This window comes from Rhea pennata, chromosome 4 (genome assembly GCF_028389875.1).
Source record: "Rhea pennata isolate bPtePen1 chromosome 4, bPtePen1.pri, whole genome shotgun sequence".
In the NCBI taxonomy this organism is placed as follows: Eukaryota; Metazoa; Chordata; class Aves; order Rheiformes; family Rheidae; genus Rhea; species Rhea pennata.
In genome coordinates this window covers 24,339,173-24,362,237 of record NC_084666.1, presented here as the reverse complement: position 1 = coordinate 24,362,237, position 23,065 = coordinate 24,339,173, and the positions used below count along the sequence as shown (strand labels likewise).

The window sequence follows — 23,065 nt, the reverse complement described above, 5'->3', positions numbered from 1 at the left end:
TGTAACTCATGAAAGTAGGTGAAGGTTATTTAAAAGGTAGTTTGGTAAAGTTACTATCAATGCAATTGGTTTGATAAAATATAAAGACTTCCAACAATAGGAAAGACCACTCTTGTAACCAAATAGCACAGTAGGTCAAATGCTACATTTTAAAAGTGCCTCAGTTAAGGAGATGTCTATGTCTACTACAGGATAGAATTGCCTCCACTGAAACCAATGGGAAGAGTGTCATGGACTTAAGGCTCACGTCAGAAGCCCCTGTCAGCCGCTACTGCACAGACATTGCCTCCCTCATGCCGACATTCCTGCAGCTGACATAAGCCCAACTCCTGGGCCAAGGGCTGTCCCTGCTTTTTGACCCTGCAGAATAAAGATTTAGAAGAATCAAGCAGACTTGTGTGTGTCTTGTGCATCCATAATCCTGCTCAAATCAGGAACAAATCAGGAACAAATCGTATCTCTACAAAATAGGAAGAAATAGTTCTGTCCGGTGTTTTCCCATTACAGCGTTAACAGTTTCAATAAACACAAGTATATATTACAGGTTGTTATGACAATTTGCATCCAGACTTCTGAAAAAAGTAAGAACTGACCTTAACCCTTTGAAAATCCAAATTGAACTTAATTTCTTCATATCCTAGCTCTGCTTAAGTCATTGATAATCTTACATAAATAATTCTTATAAGACACCTGGCTCAAGTTTTAATAATCTCTCTCAAATCTTATAAACCTCCAGTTTGTATCACAGAAGGAAAAAGAGAAACTTCCAAACATTTTGAGCATCTGTTTCACTAGATAAAGGCGACAGTGTTGTCTGCCAACTTTCACCCTGTATTATCAACTGCAATTTGTGACTGTCAGTCTTCTCAGTAAATTCAAACCAGAGTACATATTTGCAATATAAGTTAGCCCTTCACTTTGTGAGTCATCTCTTAGATTTCTATGAGACCACGAAATAAGGAGTAATAGTTCTAGTGTTAAAATAAATTTAAGAAATGTAAGAAAGGACAGAACAAGCTTAGCTTGCCTTACATCTAAACTAGCCTAGGGCTTTATTATCAGATAAATTACAGTCACCAGTACTCCATTTGCCAGCCCAACCAACCATCAAATAGGAATAAACATACCTAAGTAAAACAAACCATTTGATGCACCAAAGAAAGATCAACATAATGAGGCACAGAAATACTTTTCTAACTGAGAAGAGGAGCAGAGATTACTCTTTTTCAAAAATGCTTTGGCTACTTTGTAACTTTAGAGACTGGTACCCTGTGACAGCATTCTGTTAGCTTCTCCTCATCTTTCTCTTTCATTCTTCAGAGTCAATTAAGCAAGGAGTCACATAGCAAGAAAGTGGAGTTGTGTTTGTGAAGAATGAGTTTAAAGAGAACTGCACACTTCATCCACAATTCCAAACACTGTATCTTTCAAACCACTACATTGAAAGTGTAGGACAAAAGAGAAAAATTTTTATTGAAAATAGTTCTCAACAGCAATGATGCCAACAGCATCACATGTCTGTCAGACTTAAATTTCAGACCAGAGGTTACTGGGAAGACGCGCAGGCTGGCAACAATTATGCTTGCATTACACTTGTACAGCATCAGAGTGCTCCAGTTAAGCTGTACAGCAAGGCTGCAGCTTCTTACCGCTCAGTGTGGCATGCACAGTCCCTAGCTGTGACATACTAGTAGTCTTTGTCACCTCTCCAAGGCAATATAATTCAATCCATCTCCATTCCTGAGCATCTACAAAGAATACGCATTAACACTTCAGCTCCATCATCAGGCAGAATTTCCCAGTCATGAAGCCACATCCAAATCTCCACAGAATCGGGGTAAAGGGATAAGAAGCTGCACTGTCTCTAACAAGTGGAAACTTACTGGGATCACCCATGAGGAAGGAAGGAAGGCTCCGAATCCCACAGGTGACAGATCTACTTAGAAAGCAGAACTCTAATCCATGAGAGATGCTATCCCTAGGCAGTGCCTCAAACCCCTCAGAATTCCTTCTAGTACTAACTGGAGTGGAATGATCTCTATGTGCATGTGCTTGTCTTCAAGCAAGGGGCCAAGCAGCAGTTTGCCAGAAACGCTTCCTCCATCCTTCCCTGCTTACTGCTACAGCCCAGCAGGGCAAGTGAGCCACGATGATACAATGGAAATAATTATACAAGATCCTACAGAGTGAAGACAAATATCATAATAGAGCACTGCCTGTTCTTTCACTTCTAAAGGAACAGCACAAATAATTCCTAGCAAAGAATTCTGACATTATTTAGCATTACTTATTAGTCTACTGATGCCTTCTCTAAAGAGGACATGTTCGTAATAGAATAACAATGAACCTAACAATTCTGCACTCATATCCAGAAAAAACACCACATACAGTTCTCCCCATGCCTACCAATTCTAGATCTTAGCTAGCAAAAAAAACTGTCTCCCATTAACAAAATGCTTTCTTACTATACTGATAATCTCTCAGTAATCAAGTATATGTTCAGGCTCAATATATGCATATAGAGGAATACAACTCCAGTCTTTCTATAATGCATATACTAGAATTTTGACTATTTTGTGGTTTTCTATACCTCCTACCACCTCCACTGCTATTTCTTTGCCTGCAACAAGTTCAAGTTTCTTCTTGTCTTCCTCAAAGGCCTTCACTGTTCAGTCTTCCACTTATTTGCTTTCCTCTTAATAATCTTCCTAGCCTACTTCTCCCATAGACATCCTTCTGCCCTCTTTCATTCTACTTACTGTAATGTGGAGATACACTCAGAACTTACTTTCAAAAGCACAATTACCTTCTACTTAAAATCCTCAGTTAGATCTGAGTAATCTGAGAACTGTGTCGAATATAGCCCTACCACAGATTTAGCTGTGAAAATAAAAAGAACTGTAGCTCTTGTAGTGTGCAATATATTATCACCAGTAACTTTTTTTTTTTTAATAAAAACAGATGAAGTACATTTATCACAGAAGAATTTAGGTTGAAGATCACTGGGTAAAATGTTTTTATCAGTGCCTAAATCCTGTGACTAAACCTATCTGGAATACAATGGCTCCTTTACATAGCCAAAGCTAAGGGAAGAAAAAAACGCTGAACATTTTTTTTGTCTACCAGAGGCTCAACAGACAGGAAAGTAAGCCTGACAGTGCAGTTCAGCCTGGAAGACTGCTCTTGATTCTTCAGAGTAGATGTTGCAGATACTAGAAAGAAGTCCTTGCAAGCAAGAAGGTCAGCACAGGAGTCTTGCTGAGTGACACAGGCTACAAAAGTACATTTTCTAAGATTTGTTTCTTAGGAAGGCAAATATAAGCTGCAGCATCCTAGTGATAAATTCTTCATCCCAACTCAGTCATTTTTAACAGTTCTCTCAGTTTATAGCAAAGATATCCAGTACACTCCTATGCTTCCAAGCTGGGTATCTGCAAGACACGTAACCAGTTCTCTCCTCTTCATAAATTCACAAACACTAAATAGATAATAAAATTTACATTAAAATACCCAGGGAAGAATAACAAAATCCCGTAAAGCATAAGGAACATAGTTTCTGAATAATTATAACTACACCAAATTTCAGTAAATTGCCCCAGGCTTTACTTTTTGAAATTTTGGCATTTCCAGAATCCTGTTGTTAGATTACAGGCCCACAAATGCTGGTTAGATGTCTACCTCCTACTTAGGAACATAGCTTGCAGAAAAGTCAAGATAAACAGCCTTTCAATCAAGGCAAGTTAAATGACTAGAATTCAGTTTCCTGTTGAGGGGGTGGGTAGTTTTCAAAAGGACAGACAGCTGTGTGGATCTGGGGCTGGATAGTTAAAATAGGCACCCAGAAATTCTATGTTCTATAAAAAAAACATGTAGCCAGAAAATTTAACTACAGACTTATTTTGCTGTCTTTCATTTCAAACAGATCTAAAATGTGATCAAACATGGAAAAAAGTACTTGTTTTTCAATCTGTGGTTGCAAAAGAATATGTATTGCAGGTGATCAGTGTTGCTTACTAACCGTAATCCTGTAAAACCACAAGCCACAAAATGAAGCACATAAGCAAAATGCATGTAACAACTTATATTGAACACCAAGTCTTAAAACATCTATTCCTTATTTCTACTTCCTTACATACATAAATTTGGTATTCTACATTTTAACCTCACAGGATTTCTTACTTGAACGCCTATGATTTAGAGCATATTTGCCTTCTAATTTACTGAACTGTCTTTTTATCTAGGGGGATTTAACTAAAGCTTTTTCCATATGTTTTGAGCTCTAAGCCAGAGACCACAAATTTGGAAGTGTACAATATTTTGCTATTGGGCAGAAAGGCGTAAATCCCATGTGCATTACATATTCAAGTAATACCTCCAAGGTGCCTCTGCAGGGCTTCTCCTATGAGTTGAGCAAGAGGCATCTAGCAACGTGCTATTTTCTGACATTAGAACTAGAGTCTACACTCACGTGATGCAGGATGTGCCACTGCTCTGCTCACAGTAGATTATCAACCTATCATTAGGCCCTGTGCCAAATTTTGCTCCTTACTCGCTCAGCGTCCTTGTCTTGCATTACTCTCAAACAAGAGAAGAAGAAATCAACTATTTTTAATGCTGCAACCTTTCCACCAAGGCCAAAAGTTTCTTGTGCGAAATGCAGACTGAGCCAAATGTCACCCCACAGAGCGAGACTTGGCCAGAGGAGCACTGTCTCACAGCCCCCGGCAGCCAGCCTGCGTATCAGATTTGCAGCTCTGTGCTGTGGCCTCTCGTCTGCTCTCTGACATCACGTGCCAGGCTCCATGGACTAAAGCGCCAGGAAGAGGTTTCCACACCATGCCGGGGCTGGAGATGTGCTGCCATTAAGGCTCCACCCCATCCCTCCTCCTCCTGAGGGAGGAGGCACCTCTCTTTCCCAATAACATAGGTCCCCACTCAGGAAAACAGAAATTTGAGAGGTCTGACTTTAGGATTAGATAAAGTTCACAGAGACTAAAGGGTGAAACCTTAGCCCTAGTGACATCAACAGGAAAGCTCTCACTGACTTAAAGAGGGCCAAGATTTCAGCCTGTAACTCAAACTAAAGTGTTTTCTAACCCAGGGAAATTCAGGCTCTGATCTGACGAGAGATTCACACACCTTTCACTTCACATACTGGGTAGTTCAAATTCAATACAACTGTTGACATTAAGTGAAGTCAAACCTGTTGGTGAGTTTTAGAGAGATCTAGTCTTTAATTGTACATACCACCTTATGATCATACACTGAAACTTCAAACAGCACAGAAGCTAGTGCTGACTTTTCCACATTCCCACCACACTCTGCAAAACACTTGATAATAGAAAAAGAGCAAATTTATAAGTATAATTCTGAGGGTTGGTTGCTTGGGGTTCTTCTTTTTACTTACTTTTGTTTGATCATCAGCTTTGAAAACATAGCAGACACTTTGCTGATTTGCTGCTCCTTCCTTTATCAGACAAGCGAAGTAGCTTGGATCGTGGCTGTTGTGAATCAACTTGTGGACATGCTGTGGCTTATACTCAAACAAACTTGAACAAATCAAAGGGTCCCACTGCTGGTTTTTCCCCTTGTCTGGTTCACACCGTAGACTTGCTGGTGAAACATAAAGCCGGATTTGGCTGGTGTTGGGTTCTTCTTTGGCAGGCTCTGTACTGAGCCGCCGGATCTCTGCCACAACCCAAGGCAGCATTGACATGGTGGTTAGCGAATGCACTGGCAGAGAACCAACAAGCTGGAGACTGAAATTCACTAAGAGATCATTAGATGTGTGGTATTTTTTAGCTTTGAATGTTATTGGCTCCATTTTACAACCTTGAAGAGAAGCTAGAACAATTCACCGATATTTCAGGTCCATGGAATGATGATATTGGGCCAGTTCCTTTAAGTAAGAAACAGAGGAATTCTGAAAGGAAAAAAAAACCAGTCATGTAAGAGCTGCAACAACTGCTTAGATTTCCTATTAAAAATGAATGATCAGTAATAAAAATATCTAGTGGATTAACATCAGAAGATCAGAAGAGACATTTGATCATCTACCATTATCTACCTAAATACATGTATGTTTTCCCTACACCGGATCTTACTATTTAGGTCCAACAACCATAATAGCACTAAAACACATTGCTTGGAAAAACATCAGTCTGGATTTAAAAGTGGCTCTTACAAGCCCTGTTTAATCACCTAATGGTTAATTACACTCAAAAAATGCACCTTCTTTCTAGTCTGTTCCTGTTTACACATATGCAGCTACTTCAATCTTATTATCACAGAAAAGAACTCAGGTTAACTATTATCACCTCCAGGATATTTTAAGTTAATATTTGCTGAAATAGTTTCACATCCAGAAAAACTGGCTTATCTTTCTTCTTCACAGGGCCGATGATTTTAAATTTGGCCACTAATATGGAGTCATTTAGTTGTGTATAGTTTGCCAAGCAATCATCTGCTCTTATCAATCAGACCTTTTCATTAAATTACACTCTTCATGCCCCTGGAAAAGCTAACAACACTAATTGATCACTGATAAATCTGTCAGATAGCACAGATAAGCAACGATCCTTACAGCATCCCACTAAAAAACAAACAAAACACAAATGATGATTCATTATTTATGATTGTATTTTGAGGCCTGTCAGCTAGCCAGGAATATTTAATGTTTGCCATATTGACATTATATCATTTTCTTTTCTTAAAATATCATATGGAACCAAGTTAAATACCTTATAATACCCTGTTATACTCTGCATGTACTACTATTATTGCATATTAATAATTTCAGTGAGAAAAACAAACAGCTGCATTTATCAATCAATTTAGTTCTGCAAAACCTAGAGTCTATAAAAAAAACACATAGACTGGCATTTGTTATATTATCACATTCTACCTCTTCATTAACTGAGTGGTTTCAGCTGTTGCACTATTTTGTGTGAGACTGAAGAGAAGCTGACAGGCCTATAATTGCCTACTTTTAGTATCATGAAACTAGTTTACCCTCAACCTTATGAAACTTTCCCATGAAAGACCTATTAAAAACAACATGTGCAGACTCAAGAACTCCCTTTAATTGCATACATTATATAAATTTTAATTATATTTGAACAAATAGTTTAGTAAATGGCATCTGTTTACAGTATTTTTGCCCTTGTTCATTTGCAAACTGATTAAAAAGTAGCAGTATTTTTCTCGTGAGTTTTCATTGAACTTTGTCGTTCATTTGTCCTTCTGAAAATATTTTCAGGCTGAGTTTCTAATGGTGCTGTGCTACGTTTTTTGAAAAAAGAAAGTAAATTTAGAAAACTGAGGTTAAAAAAACTTTTTGGAGAAATTTCAAGCTGGAAATGTATTTCAAAATAAACAAATGTTTAAAATGCAACTAATTTGCAAATAAATAGGAAATAAATGGTTATGCAGTAGTTTTGTAAAGTGTAAAAACTTGAGGACTCTAAAAACCAGACGCTTGGGTAGATTTACTTTTTTGGAATTTTTTGCATCTTATGACAGATGAACTCTATGGCTATGTTACTGGTTCCACAGATGCCAAATTTAGTCAGAAAATCCAGTAATGCTGTTTTCAAAGAAAATATCATAAAATAAGTAACATTCTAGATGTGTAGGACAACTTTTTAAGAAGTATTCACCGAGTTCTAGCCTTTTTATGAATTCATGTGCATGTGCCTGTGTGGGAGTGGGAAGGAGAGTCACATTAACACAGAATCTTTATGTCTCATTTTAATTACACTAAAACATCTTTAAATCTTTCTTTTTGTTTCACAAACAAGCAAGAAAACAAGCATCTCCTTTCATACAGTGACTAAGAATACATTGCATAGTATGGGATAGCAGGTTCACAAAGCATTTCTACACCTTATCAAAATGCTGTAACATGATTATAATTTTGCTTCCATCAGGGACCAAAATTGTCTCTTCCTCTTTGACACACTTCTATGAATTTTTTCTCCTCAACCATGACAAGGAAATATAGTTTAGCAACTTGCAAGAAAGACTGGATACATTCATGACTATAAGGCTGTGTGGTCCAAAAAGCATGGAAATGGAGGTAATATGCTACAGCGTTCTCATTATTTAGTGACATACATCACAGTCTCAGGGAACAAGCCGAAAAAAATGTCATTCTCAGTTGAAATCAGGACTATGCCACTAGACAAATTATGACCTATGAGCCACATTTGTTCAAACCACAGTTTTCAGTTTTGTTTTCCCAGAACTGTTTTTTAAATGTGATTAAATAAAATGCATGTGAAGATTTAACAGAGTTGTCCTCATTTAAGCCAACTTATCAAGGAAGACAAAAGTTTCATTTGGAGTATCAGTGTCCATCCACCACACTTTTACTGCAGACCTACAAAGCACTGTAGCCTCAAACAGGAATAAATATCACAACGGAATATAATACATTATTTTGAGTGCTAACACTAAGAATTAAACAGTATTTAGAAAAAGAAAAAACAGAGTAATTAATGCTCTGTCATACTTTAACAAACACTGTACTGCTGGAATGTATCTAATATAAATGCTAAGCTTCTTGGCATTCATCTCCTCTTTAAAAAAATAAACACCTTGCAAAGTCAACAACATAAATGCTCCAGTGTCTGCATTTGTTATTTCTAAAGAATAATGGTTTGTAAGTCTAAATCAAAACAGTTAACTAGAAGTTAGACTGCTGGGCTGCCTCTAACAACGAGGGACTAGAAGTGCACGTTCTCAGAGCACATGTTTAGCAGTATCAGAAGGTTTCCTCATCTAATCCAGTCACATTACCATTTTTTCTGTCTCCTTTTTCCAGCCATTCATTATTTCCTCCAAATATTGTCCTTAAGTTTCATGCAACCCCCTCAAACTACACCAGTTTTGTATTACTGAAGTTGATGTGCTTTATGTTTACACCAAAGACTAGGTGTCACCTCAAGACTATTGAGTATTTATACGTGTGCTTAATTTACATCTAAGAATAGTTCTGTTAAGATGAATAGGCCTATTCCTGGACATAAAATCAAGCACACATTATGATTAAAGAGCAGCTGTCCTTTGGGCCCCTCTCTGCCCTGACTGTCACATGGAGTTGTGGCACCTTTGCCCATCTCTGGCTGCTACCACACAGTTCATTCCTATGAGACCTGGAGCTGCAGGTGCAGTACCCCTGCAGGACCAATCATATTAATACAATAGGCTCAGATAAGTTTCCTTTTCTCCCAAGTCTCTGATTAACTCACAAACAGCTTCTTCAAAGTGAATGCTTATTTGACCTTTAATCCGAAAGAAAATAGCAAAGGTACAAAACAAAGCTGCCCGCTCATTTCCCTCCACCTTCTGTAATCCTCCCCTGACAGCTGTTAGAAGTGCCATTCAACCCAGTTACTGGGGGCTTGGAGAAAACTGCCAGGCTTTGCTCAGCGCACACAGACTGCACGTTGCTGTTTATTCTCTCCTCGCATCTCTCTCAGTGCTCAGTGACATTACTGGGACAGCCTCCTTTTTTTCTCCTCCATCGGCATCTTCTAAAGTTTATCATCTCCTTTGCCCTCACACCCAGAGCATATGGAGTGCACATATACAGGAGCATTCCCCAGCTAGCAGTCTGACTGTTGTTTCCGTGAGAAATCTTAGCATTCTCCTAACTGTATCTTCATGTTGCCATTGTTTAGCTTGCTTTCATTTAGTTGTATTTGCTTCATCAGCATGACAACAGCCAGGCCAACTGCGGCACGTGCGATATTTACACAAAACAATGCATATAGCTTCCCTGTCTCCACACTTGTCACTGTTTCTGAGATTTAGATCTTAAAATGTAAATGTTTCTAAACAAGGACAAGGACCTGATTCTTACTTCACTGACATTGCAGTAAATTGACATGAAGAACAGCAGAATAATGGAACAGATTTTGTGCAGCTCAAAACTGCATGCCCAGCAACACTTTTAAGCTATCACAAGCTAGGTATCACAGAATTATGCTACAAAGCCATATTAATAAATCTAATCCTACCTTCTGTCCTAGGAGACACCAGATTTACTTGCTAATGTGAAAGGTACACATGAGAACACACATACTCTTTGTTCTCAGCTTCTCCTTCACCATGACCAACCTAACTGCTTTCACAAGATGGGAGCAAGTTTAGTCAGCATGCGAACATGATGCTGGTAGTCCTGGTCTTGCAAGATCTGATATTGCGCTTAAAATAAAAGTATCAGGCTCTTATTCATCCAAATTACATTGTAGTCTCTTTTTTTTTATGCCACTGGAAACTAAAGGAGATGCCTTCAGAGAGAAGTTGGTGTGACAGCAGGAAGGACACAGGTGCTTTCCAAGTAGCTGCAGATAACTCAGATTTCTCAGAACTCATCTCCTCTCAAAAGAGTAAAGACTTCATTACAAGGAGAAAGCATAGGGTCTGGGCTGTAGCTTGGTCAGATGGGGCCAGATCAGCTTTGCGTTTAGGCAGGAGATTTTTTGGGGGTATGGAGAACAGACTGTATGATTACCTTGGGAGGGCAGGGTACTGGAAATTAGGTTCTGGCATCTAGAGGAAGGCCAGAGAAATTTGGGATGAACTCAAGCTAATACAGAAAAAGATAAAGACAGAAGGGAGACTGTTCCAAACCAGCAGAACCCATATGATCGAAAAAAAGCAGCAGCCACAACAGTGGGGAAGAGTCTTTATCTGTTGTTTCTTCTGGACTGGACTAACTTAAATCCAAAGATGCATCCAGGAGTCTCAGACTCTTGTTCAAAACATTTTTTTGCGATCCTAACCATCGCTAATTGATAAAAGTAATCTTTCACTCTCCTCCAGCTCTTCTCCTGGTGGGAGAACACTGGAGTTGGAGTGCTGGGGAAACTGATGAGGTTAGGAGATGCATCAAGGAAGGAAGTGGTCAGAGCTTCAGCATATCAAAGATTAAACAAGGGTTTGGCCTGTAAGTTATTGAACAGAGAGACCCCAACTTCCTAAACCTTAGCAGTTCATCTGGGACACAATTACATAGTTACTCTGCATCAGGCTGCTGACACAGGTTTTATTCACAAGTCTTCCTTTTTTTTTTTTTTTTTTTTTTTTTGCCTCCAAGCAAAACTTCCAACAGTACAGCAAGGTCCTGTGAAGAACAGCTGGTTGTAAAGAATATAAATTTGTTTAGCTCTTTTCCACACGGTATTAGCACTGAGCCTTCCTGACAAATGGAGCACAGGCATTGGTACCGACTGCACTTTGCTGCTTATTATTTTAGCAGAAATATTGCAGTACTGTAGGATTATGAAGAGAGCCCTGGCCTGCAGCCAGAACTCCAGAACACAGGCCAGAACTAAATAGCACTCCTCTCCCTCTTGGTCCGATCCCCGACTGAGATTTAAGTCATCTTCACCTATGCCCACAGATGTCTTTATCCACCTTACAAAATATATAGAAGAATATATGGCCAATCTCATCCGTTCAGATGAGAATAAATATGAGGTATATCATGATATAGTCACTGAAAAGAGGTTCTTCCATGTTTCCAAAATACACATAAAAATCACTCTTCTCTGGTATCAGAGCACAGCATCCACTAGATCGTTCTCTAGAGCAGCTAGTAGCAAGCTTTCTTTCTGCTTGCAGGCTTCAAACAATGCTTTTGTCTCATTTTGTATAATTAAATAAGACTATTTAGATATCATGCCACAGGATGCTTTAAATTTTCGAACAGCTCTAAACTCATTTCAGTCTGGCATTTGGAATCACGAGGTGCTCCTCCGCTGTGAGATCGTTCTTTTTATCTCAGAGCAACTTACTATCTGCTGCTTCCTTCTGAAGCTGCAGCTGTTGTGGGTAGCATCAAGTGAAAGTGTAAAACTTCATGCTCCTCAGAAATTACTATTACTTTCCTTTCTTTTTTCTTACACTTGAACTAAATCCTGACTTTTTGCAGTCTTTCCAGTACCTTCAGAAGCTTTGGATGTGGCCCTGAATAGTGTTCTACTTTGCACTTTGAGCAAATCCGTTAATTTTGGGATAGTAATCACACTTAAAAGTATTTACCAGTACAGCCAGCATCTATTTTACTCCTCAAATAGATTAAAAATAATTAAACGGAGTACTAATAAAAAAGAGACCAGCAACACAGCAATATCGTCTTGGCTGTTACATAAAACAACAAGTTCATAAACAACTAGCAAATGAAAAAAACAGTTCACTATTCCTGCCCTGGACATCTGTTGCTATTTTCTTACTATGGTCTATAGAAATTAATATTGTGATGATTGAGGTTTGAGAGCATTGGTACTTATGAGTCAGCCTTATATTGATGCAAGTAACTGATACTGCCCTATCTGTGCAGCACAATAAATTTTAAGAAGTTCATAAAAGCAAGTTTGCTAGGTAAATTACATCCTGAGTGTAATTCCATTTTATTCAGTTACATATCCACAACCAAAATACTTTCATCCAACTCTTCACTTAACCAAATTATAAAGTGAAAAAATGCCAAGCCACCAACAAATCACTGAATGTGTCGCATACTCCTTCTGATTTGCCATTTTTCTCACCTGCAAGTATTTTCGTACGTTACTTACAGCTTCTGGCATTTCTATGAGCAGGCAAAGGGGATTTTCTCCTTCACCCCGTGCCAGTGTTAGCGGTGTAGCCGTGCCCATTAGAGCAGGGGCGTTCGCCAGTCAGGAGATGTACGTTTTTATCGATTCCGACCCTAAACGTGTCACTCAGCCTCCGGGCTCAAGCGCAGGCAGCAGCCCCGCCCGCCGCGGGCCCCGGCGCGGCTCTGCCGTGCCGACCTCGCTCCCGCCGGCGCCGCGCCGCGCCGCGCGCGGCCTCCACCTTTTCGAACTGCGCCATAAACCGCCCCGTGCCCGTGCCCGTGCCCGTGCCCGTGCCCGTGCCCGCCCCCGCCCCGCGGAGCGCCGCGCCGACCGCCGGCTGGAAGCGCTCGCCGCCTTCCGAAAGGCTCGTTCCGCCTCCGCGGGAGCAGCCACCGCGCTGCTCCGGGGCGGGGCCGGACCCAGAGCGGGTCGCACCTGGCGGCGCGGCGCTGACGGACGCGGCAGACGCGAGAGGGTCAAAGCGCCGCGAGGCCGCGGCTCGGTCATGCGCGTCCGCCGCAGGTGCGCGGCGCCCGCCGCCCGCCCCGTTACGGCGCGCAGCCGGCGCCCGGGGCGAGCGGCACGGAGGCGGCGGCTCGCCAGCGCCCATCACCGCGGCGCCGGGGTGGCTGCGGCTCCCCGACCGGCCCCCTTCCCCGCAGCGAAAGGCCGCTCTTCCTCCTTCCTCCTCCCGCCCCGAAGCGGCGCCGCCGCCGCGCCGCTCCCCCAGCTCCGCTCCGCTCCGCTCCCCGCCGCGGGCGAGGCCGCCGAGGGCGGCGGGAGCCCTCCGAGGGGCGCCGCCCGGCTCCGAGAGGGGCGCGGGGAGGGCGGCGCGGCGCGGCGCGCCCCTACCTGCCGCCGGTCCCGTCCCGCCCGGCCGGCCCGGTCCGCTGGGCGCCGCGGGAGGGGCGGCCCGGCCCGGCCCGGCCCCGCGCACGAGGGGCTGCCGCCCGCCGCAGCGCTCCTCCCGCGGCGCCGCGGGCACCGTACCCAGCGCCGCCGCCTGCGCCGCGGAAACAGCAACAGGCGGCGGCGGCGGCGGCCCCGCGCGGGGCGGGGCGCGACGGGGCCGGAGGGGGCGGGCGCGGCCCCGGGCAGGGCGGGCGGGACGGGAGGGGACGGCCGGAGAGGGCGGGCGCGGCCCAGCTCGGCGCCTCCCGCAGCCGCGGCGGGAAGGGCCGCGGGGCCGAAACGCGGCAAGTCCCCAGCGGCGGGGCGGCGGCGCGGGTCTGCCCGGGGGTGTCCGTCCGTCCGTCCGCCCGTGTGGCCCTCCCGGGCCCGAGCCGGCCGCGGCCCCCGTGTGGCGGCGGCGGGCACCTGCGGCGAGGGCGCGTCGCTCCTGGGGAGCAAGCACGTGTATAAAGTAACTAAAGTAAGAGTTGGCACTAGCTGGTCGTTGCATTGCCGAGGGGCTGAAGAAGGCCTGGATCTGCAGAGGTAGCCGCGCTCCCCTGCTGGTGCCCTTCCCAGATCGTCGGCACCGCGCGTTCCGGTTCTGCAAACCGCTTCTGCACGCAGTTGATTTCAAGTCTTCTTGGGAGTGAGACCACCGATTTACTTGCTTTTAATCTATGTACATTTGTAGAACCAAAGCTTTTCCCAGGACATTTGTACTGCTGCTGCACATGCACTAAGTTGTGAGGAAAATAATCTCGTAGATTGTCAAATACAAGTATAATGTTTCCCTAAATGGGGAAAAAAAATAGTGTCTAAGCACATAACCATGCTCACGAAGTGTGGTGGTATGGTGGTTGTATCTATGTGACTTTTTGCTTGCTGAATGTATTTTTATAGGAGTGTTGATGTGTAAAATGATAAGCGTGAAAGATCAGTATTTTCCTCGGAGCAGTTGTTCCCAATCTGTACATATTTGCTGCTTCTCCTTCAAACGTGAGAGTGGGCAGTGCCTTCTGTGCCCCATGGCATCCTTCGCTGCAGTGGGAGGAATCCCACCTCTCTGCACACCTTGCCTTGCTTCTCTAAACTCTCGTGGCTAAGGACAACACTCCCACTCCAGCTATCACCCACCAACCTCATAATATGAGACCAGCAGGTGCTTTTGTTTGTTTTAAGCCTGCTGCCTCTAGTAATCATGTTATGAAAACCAATGAAACGTAATTGCCAATCTGGCAGCTCCAACGCTTTGGCTGAGGCTCATGCATTCCCAAATTACCAAATGTTGAGTTCAGGAAGATTTTTCTACAGCTTCACTGTTGTTTTTCAAAACATGACAGTGAGACTGAAAAATATCCTACAACACTATTTCTTGTTGCTTGGAAAATCCCTAAACACTAGAAGTCGATACTAGAGCATCACAGGTACAAATCCTCTTTTCCCTCTCTCTTGGATGGCTGGGAAAAGCAACTGGACTGTGCTGAAACTCATCAGTGTGGCCCTCTGTTATTTTTGCTGTTATCTCTAGCTCATATGTTTTAGTTCTTGAATAGCAGAGTTTTTGTCAAGTTAATCATGTTCTGATACAATATTTTATAAACAAAGTGAAATATCTTGGATAAGAACTACTACTGCATCGGTTTAATAGTTCCATTTGTTTTGATTTTGAACAACTTCCCCTTTTTTCTTTCAAGTAGGCCTAAAATACTTTCTTACAGTTAATAGGAGACAAAACAAACCTGAAGTATTTATATTTGGCAAACAGCTTGAAAATCTATTCAGAAACAAGGACCCATTATTGATTTAATCCAGCCAATGTTTTACCATATAAACATTCTTATAATGTTTATTGGTAAATTGTAGTAAAAATACAGCATCTGAGTGTCTCTGCAAAAAGAAAATTTTATAATATTTGCAACTTTTTGTGATTTTATTTTAGAATATTTTGTATTTTTGTTAAAACTAATTTAGAAGTCCAAGCAATAAAATACCAGCTCTGCTAATGAATTTGAAAGCTGTTAGTTTGATGTCTGTCACCAGTTCAACAAAGGATGAAAATATCAAAATAAAAACAATGTATTAGTAACAAGATACAGTGGAGAAATGCACAGGTCACAGTAAGCATCTGGAGCAAATTCCACCATGTTCAGCATTGTACAACTAACCAACCATTGATTTCAGTGGTGTTAAACACTGCTACTACAGAAAGCAAATTGCTGACAAAGGGGTTTAGAATGCACAAGAAAGAGTTTAAAGCTGTATGAGATGAGACTGTGTTTAGATGTGAAAAGACCTAACTGGCATACATAATTATACGTATACTTTGGTGTTACCAGTGATAACATGAAAAAGAAAGTTAATATGGAAAAAAAAGGAGTGTTTCTGAATACCCATGCAGTAGATAGCGTCGTGATCTGTCCATACAGTAAAAAGATATTTTAGTATTTATTTACAATTTGTCATTTCCATCTTCTCAGTTTCCAGTATGATTTATCTGTATGGTAAAGATGGTAATATGGGATGCAAGAATGGAGCCTTTGAAGAAGGTTAAACAGACAAAAACTCATGACACAGCTTCTGACACAGAAATGTAGAAAATATGGCTGTATGTAAAGCCACCCTTCTCTTTGGGGGCTCAGCACCTTTCCTGCAGGATGTGGTCCTCCATCCTCATGAGTCATTGTTCCACACTTCTTTCCTGAAGTGAGGTATTCACATACTGTATTTAAAGAAAAAAGATCACTCTCTTGTTTAAAAGTATTTATTTATCCAGGATGCAGAAAGACCAGTTTGCTTTCTACTTAATTTGAGCATGTTCAACCTACCTCCCAGTTCCCAAATCTTGAGGGTACATTGGACAGCATTCCTTCTCCTTATTTCCTACTGAAACTGTTCCTTATGTAGGATAAGAATAGTAATCTAAGTTTCATGGGTGAAAACATGAAGAAAACAATGAGGGAGTAGTGTGGTCCAGTGCCTAAAAAGTGCTCATGTAACATACAGAAGCAGAATCCCCATATCTTCATGTAGGTAAAAGCCCTGAACACCAGACTTACTAATTTTCTGGAATAGTAAATCCCTGTTCTTTTTTCTTCACCGAAACATGTCTTTAACATGGAGAGATGAAGAGGTAGCTAGAACTACAACATATCACCAGTGTTACCAGGTTCATATCACCAGGAACTTCTTCAGACTGAGGAGGAATTTGAACCAGGTCTTCCCACGTTTAGCAACAACGATCTATGCCAGAACAACAGTTTCACCATTATCTCGTTGTCCAGATGCACTTCAAGCAAACAAACAAACAAACCCACTGTGTTTTGTACAGAACCTGAACGTACCGGCTTGCACGAGGCATGCTCTGAGAACATCTAAGTAATGGAGTCTCTCTTGTGGGCCAAGGAGGAGAAACACCCATGACTCATGAGCTGTCAGTCAGTATAGGGTTGTACACTAGAACCAGGCAGTTCAGTGAACTTTTGGCTAAGTGCATCCAGCCAGGGGCAGAAGGGGAATTTTGGGCAGCTGCGAATGTAGACTCATCCTTTCAAAAGCATCGCTAACCAAATGAGAGGTTTAAGTTTTCACCCAAGTGACTTTCAGAGCTGAAGCTCCTCCATAGTTAGGTAACAGTTAAGTAGTAGTATTTTGGATTATGATTTTGAACACGAGCACCTAAATTTTGTTTACATTTTTTTGTTATAAACAGCTACTCTTTCCTGCTAGACTGTTCATAATGATCAATTTTTACTGCTATTAAATAAAACACTCTAAGTGTTTACTTGTGATTTGTTTCATGTAAACCTGTTCAGTACTTAAGGGCACAACACAAACTGTTTTGAAGTCCTTTGACTTAAATAAGCTCAGGATAAAGTGCTACATTCTTATCCAATGACATTGCAACTCGGCATGCTATTTATATATAGTTCCAGGCATTCCATAAACAAAACTTGAATGACGCTGTTATCAGAGCATATGTTTGCCTATTTCATATTCTGTAAGAATGTATGACAGCAACAGTAGTTACTGATTATCTTCATAGACAAGAGGCTTTCTGTTATTGCTGAGGGAGGTTAGGAGTTAGGAAAGAGCTGAGCTCCTATTACGGAAGCTGCCTGTTGCCTCGTTTGCACATCTCAGATCTCACGATCAATTCTCCCTCCCCTTCATTCCCATAAATACATTTGAAAATGATGCACTAGTGATTGTGTATTTTAAGCTCTTCCTTTTGTTTGGAAGCTGCTGTTGCTATGTCATCATTTATATTACAGTTTATTTAGATGGATGTTAGGATGTGATTGGATAGTTTAATAGGCTCATCCCGTTAGGCACAGTGTTCAGACGGTGCGTGACCTAATTTCAGTTATCTAGCAATCACTATACCAAGTGAAAAATGTTTGCTTCCATTTGGAAGTTGCGCAGAAATATGATTCTCAGTGAATCTGTGTGCTTTTATAATGCAAAGGAACTGTGAAGGAAAGCACAGAAAGCAATTTATTTTAGTGAAGATTATCTTCCACTTACTTCTATACTTAGGGGCAGATTAAGGGGCAGGGAACAATTTTGTTGGTGAACACATACTTGTAGAATATTTAAAAGATTATATAAGCAATGATTTTCATATTATTTTGTAGTGAATTTCAATTGTTCCTGTATAATTTGTTGTTATACAGTGAAAGTCTCAAACAAATCCTTCCACAACTCAAGTACTGTATTTTTTATACATGCTGTGTACTAAGCACACAGTTTATAAGAAAGGTGAAATATATTACTTTTTTCCAGCCAAACTGTTTCATAAAATTTAATGAAATAACTATTATCTAGGAGTGGTTTTTACTCACGATTAGTAAACAAACTAATAACCTTAAAGTGATGTCCATTAGCCTAGTCTTAATGCGTTTTTACACTTTCATTTGTATGGGAGAATTTTAATACTACACTGACTTCTCTTCAATCTAAAGGCATTTTCCCCCTGCCCCTGCCCTGGGGGTATGATTTTCCTGGGCAAATCAGATGTAACTCCCATTAACTTCCACTGGAATTATGAGTGTTCATCTGTTGTAAAAAGCAGGCTTATTTTATATGAGTTCTGGTAATTTTGGGATGCAGCTTTTTCTAAAAGTAGCCAGGAATTTCCTTAGAATTGGGTTCAGTCCAGACTGCAAACATTCTTTATTTTAATCTTGGCAATTGCCATTTCTGGAGAAAACCTAAGTGCCCCAGCTGTAGGCGAGTTGCTCACAAATTGAATTTGTCTGTTTTTATGTTTGTTCTGAAACTAATCATCTCAGCATTATCTGAATTTGGCTTTGTTCTCTTACTTAATATTTTGATGGGGGAAGCTGCAAAAGAGTTCTGGCTTAGAAAGATCAGTTTGACTGTGTGCTAACCTCTCTCTTTGGTACGCTTTTAGTGCTTGTGTTTCAGTTCTTCATTTTAATTCTAGATCCCCTTTCTCTGATGCAAGACAAAGTTAGCAAAGACCTGGGAAACAGTAAGTTTTGCCTTGTAATGCTGTAGCTTGTCCTATTTGTTAGATCAACTTGATAAACAAGTTTTTGATTTTTCCCCTCTGTAACACTGGGAATTTCTTTTTGGAAGACAGCAGGGAATGGAGCAAGCAGATTCCTTCTTCTTGGGAAAACAATGATGAGCTCTCTCATGTTCAACCACTTTCTTGACCATATCTACACTGTTTCTAAGGGTATCCAAGCCATCTCAAGGTTGTTTTAGTAGGCTTTTTGCTGGCCCCACTGCCAGTTTTTATATACACACACAGAGCTCTCCAGGTGCATCCCCTCTGCCTGCACCATACAATACCTCACAGGCCTTTTTGGCATGTCTATAAAGGCCCTTCTCAACCTGCCCTCGACTGTATTCACTTACTCCATAAAACCTTCCATATAGCCTAAAAATGGGGTTCTACATCCTGGTGAAAATCAGTCATAGCTTCATAGTGCTGGTATATAGAGGTGACCAGTTGGGAGGATCAGTTACAGGGAGGATGAGAGAGGGAGGAGGACGTTCCCTGAAGGAGAGCGATAGAGACTGCGACAAAGCAGGCAGGATCGCTGCAACAGCATTGTAGCTCCATTATCAGCATGGTAGCAGAACCTGTAACTGGTACCATTGACCAGACATGTTCCAGGTTCCTGTCATGTAATTCCAGTATAACATCTGTATAACAGGCCAGTGCAGTCACATTGCTGAATCCTGGATGTCAATGAGATCAGGCCTACACTGGTATGCTGGTTAGACTTTTTTTTTTTCATCAGCATTACAAATTAGTGGGAATTTGCCATTTTCTAAGCTGAGAATACTCAGCAGCAGCTAGCCTGTCATGGTGGCAGCTGATGGCTCTGGCTGCAAAGAATCTGTTTCTAAAGCCTTACATCAGCCCAGAAAATAGGTGACCGCTGTCCTCAAAACTGGTCGTGCCAGGCTTGTGTAGACTGGTGGCAAAGCAGACGGACCATGGCAACCTCTACCATTGCAAAGTAGGTCTGCAGTAACACAGCATACTCAAACTGCTGACTTGTTTTTCTTCAGAGTCTACTGCTACAGATAAGCCAGCACAACATGCATCTCATTTATCTTGCATTGTATTCCAGCCACCCAGTTATCTGTAGGAGACTGCAGGTTTGGTGCATCTGTCACCTTGCCTGGCTATTCCACCTTGGTTTAGAAATAGGAATGGGAGAAATGCTAGATTAATGCATTTTACAACAGAAAATGATCTTCTTTATAAAGATCTGCTACTCAGTACAAACATTTACCTACTGCAAAGTGCATACAAACATTTTTATCCTTGTATACAAAAGTGTTTGTCCAGAAGCAGAACCAGTCAGGCAGCCATCCATCCATCCAAGCATCCCAGCACTACAAGGAACTGTTTGCTTCTATGATAGATGAAATCCCTAGAAGATTTCCAGGGAGGACAGAAGCAAACAGAATGGCAATTAATGTAGGTAGCTGGAATCTTGCCATGTAGATCAACTGTAAGTAATGGAGTCAGTTCAGTAGAAGCCCAGTCTGTCACAGAAAGCTGAGAGACAGACCAGGTCATCTGCATTTTCTTAGCATCTCTCTCTCGAGAGAGGCACTTTGACAGACTCTCTGGCCAAAGTTGAATTCAGATAGCTCTCTCAAAGGAAATACTAGCAAAATCCAGATCCAGGCTTGGCACGTACGGACAACTGCACAGTAAGAGTGCCTCTCTATGCTGTGGAGATGTTCAGATATATGCAGAAAACAAAAATCAGAAACCGTTACTCCAAACCTTGTCCATGAATTCAGTTAAAATGTCCATTACTTCACTCCACAACAAAAGGAATGCAAAACCTCCCACTCTACAAATGAGAATAAAAAGAAGCCAAGAGCTACTGGCTCCTATAGTCCACAAATCCTCCCCTGATCTGGGGAGAGCTCACTACTGCCCAAATTGAAGGCATTGCCCTAGCCTGCCTCCTGTTGAGCTGCCCTTCTGTCTGCACTCTCCAGCTAGGAGCCCCATGAAGTTGGGGATCCCACCAGCCGATCAACACGGCTGGCCAGGCCAACTGCAGTGCATCTGTCCACACAGCAGCTTAGATCAAGTACAACTAGGACAGGACTGTCACACAGCTAAAGGATGCATCATGCACACTATATGTCACAACTTTGTAGCACCACTTGTGAACACCACTGCTAAGTATTTTAGCATTTATCATGTGTGTACTACAGCTCCTGCTTCAGCATTTTATTTACAAGAAGCTTCTAACTTTAGTATGTTGGAAGATTATGCACAGCTCAGACATAGTATGTCCTTTAGAAATCTGTCTTCTGCTGCTACTGCTGGATAGCCTGTCTTAATCCTGACAATCCTCAATGTGGTTGCAGCGATCCTGCCTGCTTTGTCGCAGTCTCTATCGCTCTCCTTCAGGGAACGTCCTCCTCCCTCTCTCATCCTCCCTGTAACTGATCCTCCCAACTGGTCACCTCTATATACCATAATCCATGAGGATTGTGCAGAGCCTGGATACAAGTCAGTCAGTCGTGGGAGCACGGCCTGATGTGATCTAATTAGGCAGCAAGCAGTTTGGGTTGATGGCTTGTGCAAAGTTGTTTTGCTTAGGAGCCCAGGGTGCAATGCAGTGCAGGAAACCTGGTTTTGCAAGGGTATTTTGTGGTTAAGTCACAAGACACATGTTAGATTCTAAAGCAAGACTAAAAGTCAAGTGTAGGCCCAGCCTTCACCCTTCCTCTTGTATAGCCAGGATCTTGAAATCGGATCCTTTATTCCATTCCAGGCATCATGCACCGGTGCCTCTTCCCTCCTCCCTTAACCTGAAATTGGGCCAGAGAAAGTCACTGGCGTTCAATAATCAGACAGGGACTGACTGGCTAGTACCAGGTGGATGGCTACCTGGAAGCCAAAAATCCAGGATCACCACATAAGAAGTTTAAGTGCTCCTTAAAGACGCAATCACATCTAGTTGCGGGCTGAAGCAACCCAGAGCTACACATGTTACACATGTTTTGCTCTTCATTCTTCTGCCCTTTTCTTTTAAATCCATGGTAAAGAAAGATGGAGCAGTAGCACATTGGCGAATTTCCCTCCTGCCTTGTTTTCCAGTCTGTGTATAGGAGTAATATATAGTGCAATCTCTACAATCATCTTTAATCTTCTTCCTCCTTAACTCATTCCCTTCAGGCCTTCACCCTCATAAACAAAGGAAAGCAGGACCTCCTGTATTGAGGGTCAGGGAAAGGATAGGAATCTATATAATAGCAGGGTTACAGAGCAGTGACTAAAGTTCCTGCTTAATTTCTTTTCTCAGCTCTTGCTAAGTTAAATCTTCTCACAGACACTCTAGAGACTTGACCGCATGCATTTTCTACAATTTGTCAAGTCCATTTCATAGTATGGTCTCAGACTTGTACCTCACATCTACTACTCCAGATCTCAGGCAGCTGAAGTCTCAGCACCACAAATGCTGAGAAAGCAAAAGAAATAGAACATCACTATTGATAAGTAATTCAGGTTTTGACTACATCAAATTCCAGAGAAGGGCACTTAGTTCTATTGTTAATAATTCCTTAACATGAGATATTCTTTGTTTCATGCCTTCTTTTTATGGACTGCCTTGAAATCACTCCTGATTCCAGTTCTAGATGATGAGCCTTGTGCTGGACTGGAATATTCTCAACATATTCCCAGGGACAAAATAAGATGACAAAAAACAAAATCATTTTGTAACACTATTAATGCTGCCTTTGTATTTCATTAATAAAACAAGTAGAAAAATTGATAGACTGCTCTGCCTCAAGCTCAGGTGGAATTGGACTGGTGATGTTGGTCTTAAATATGCTGAATTCAGACCTGAAGTTTTAAAAGTATTCCTTTGCTTTCAAAAATCAGTTCAGACCTAAAACATGTCAAATATGCTTTGTTTTAGCTTATTTAACATGCATAAAAAATTTTGAAATACTTGTGTTATGTCCAACACCAAAAACCACATGTAATATTCAGTGTAGATCACTCATCGTAAAATATATGCTATATGGTTCTATGGCATCAAAAG

At 41.7% G+C, this 23,065-nt stretch overlaps 1 protein-coding gene across 3 annotated transcripts in view; it reads right to left on the bottom strand.

Moving 5' to 3' along the window:
• TBC1D1 (TBC1 domain family member 1) overlaps positions 1-13,539 on the bottom strand; it is a 114,016-nt gene extending 100,477 nt beyond the window's left edge. For all 3 annotated transcript variants that reach the window (XM_062575429.1, XM_062575431.1, XM_062575430.1), the window contains exons 1-2: positions 13,461-13,539; positions 5,408-5,923 (exon numbers count right to left, since the gene is read on the bottom strand). In XM_062575429.1, the coding sequence (XP_062431413.1) occupies positions 5,408-5,824 (417 nt within the window). In that variant the 5' untranslated portion in view covers positions 5,825-5,923; positions 13,461-13,539. The remainder of the gene's footprint in view (positions 1-5,407; positions 5,924-13,460) is intronic.
• Between the last annotated feature and the right edge of the window lie 9,526 nt (positions 13,540-23,065).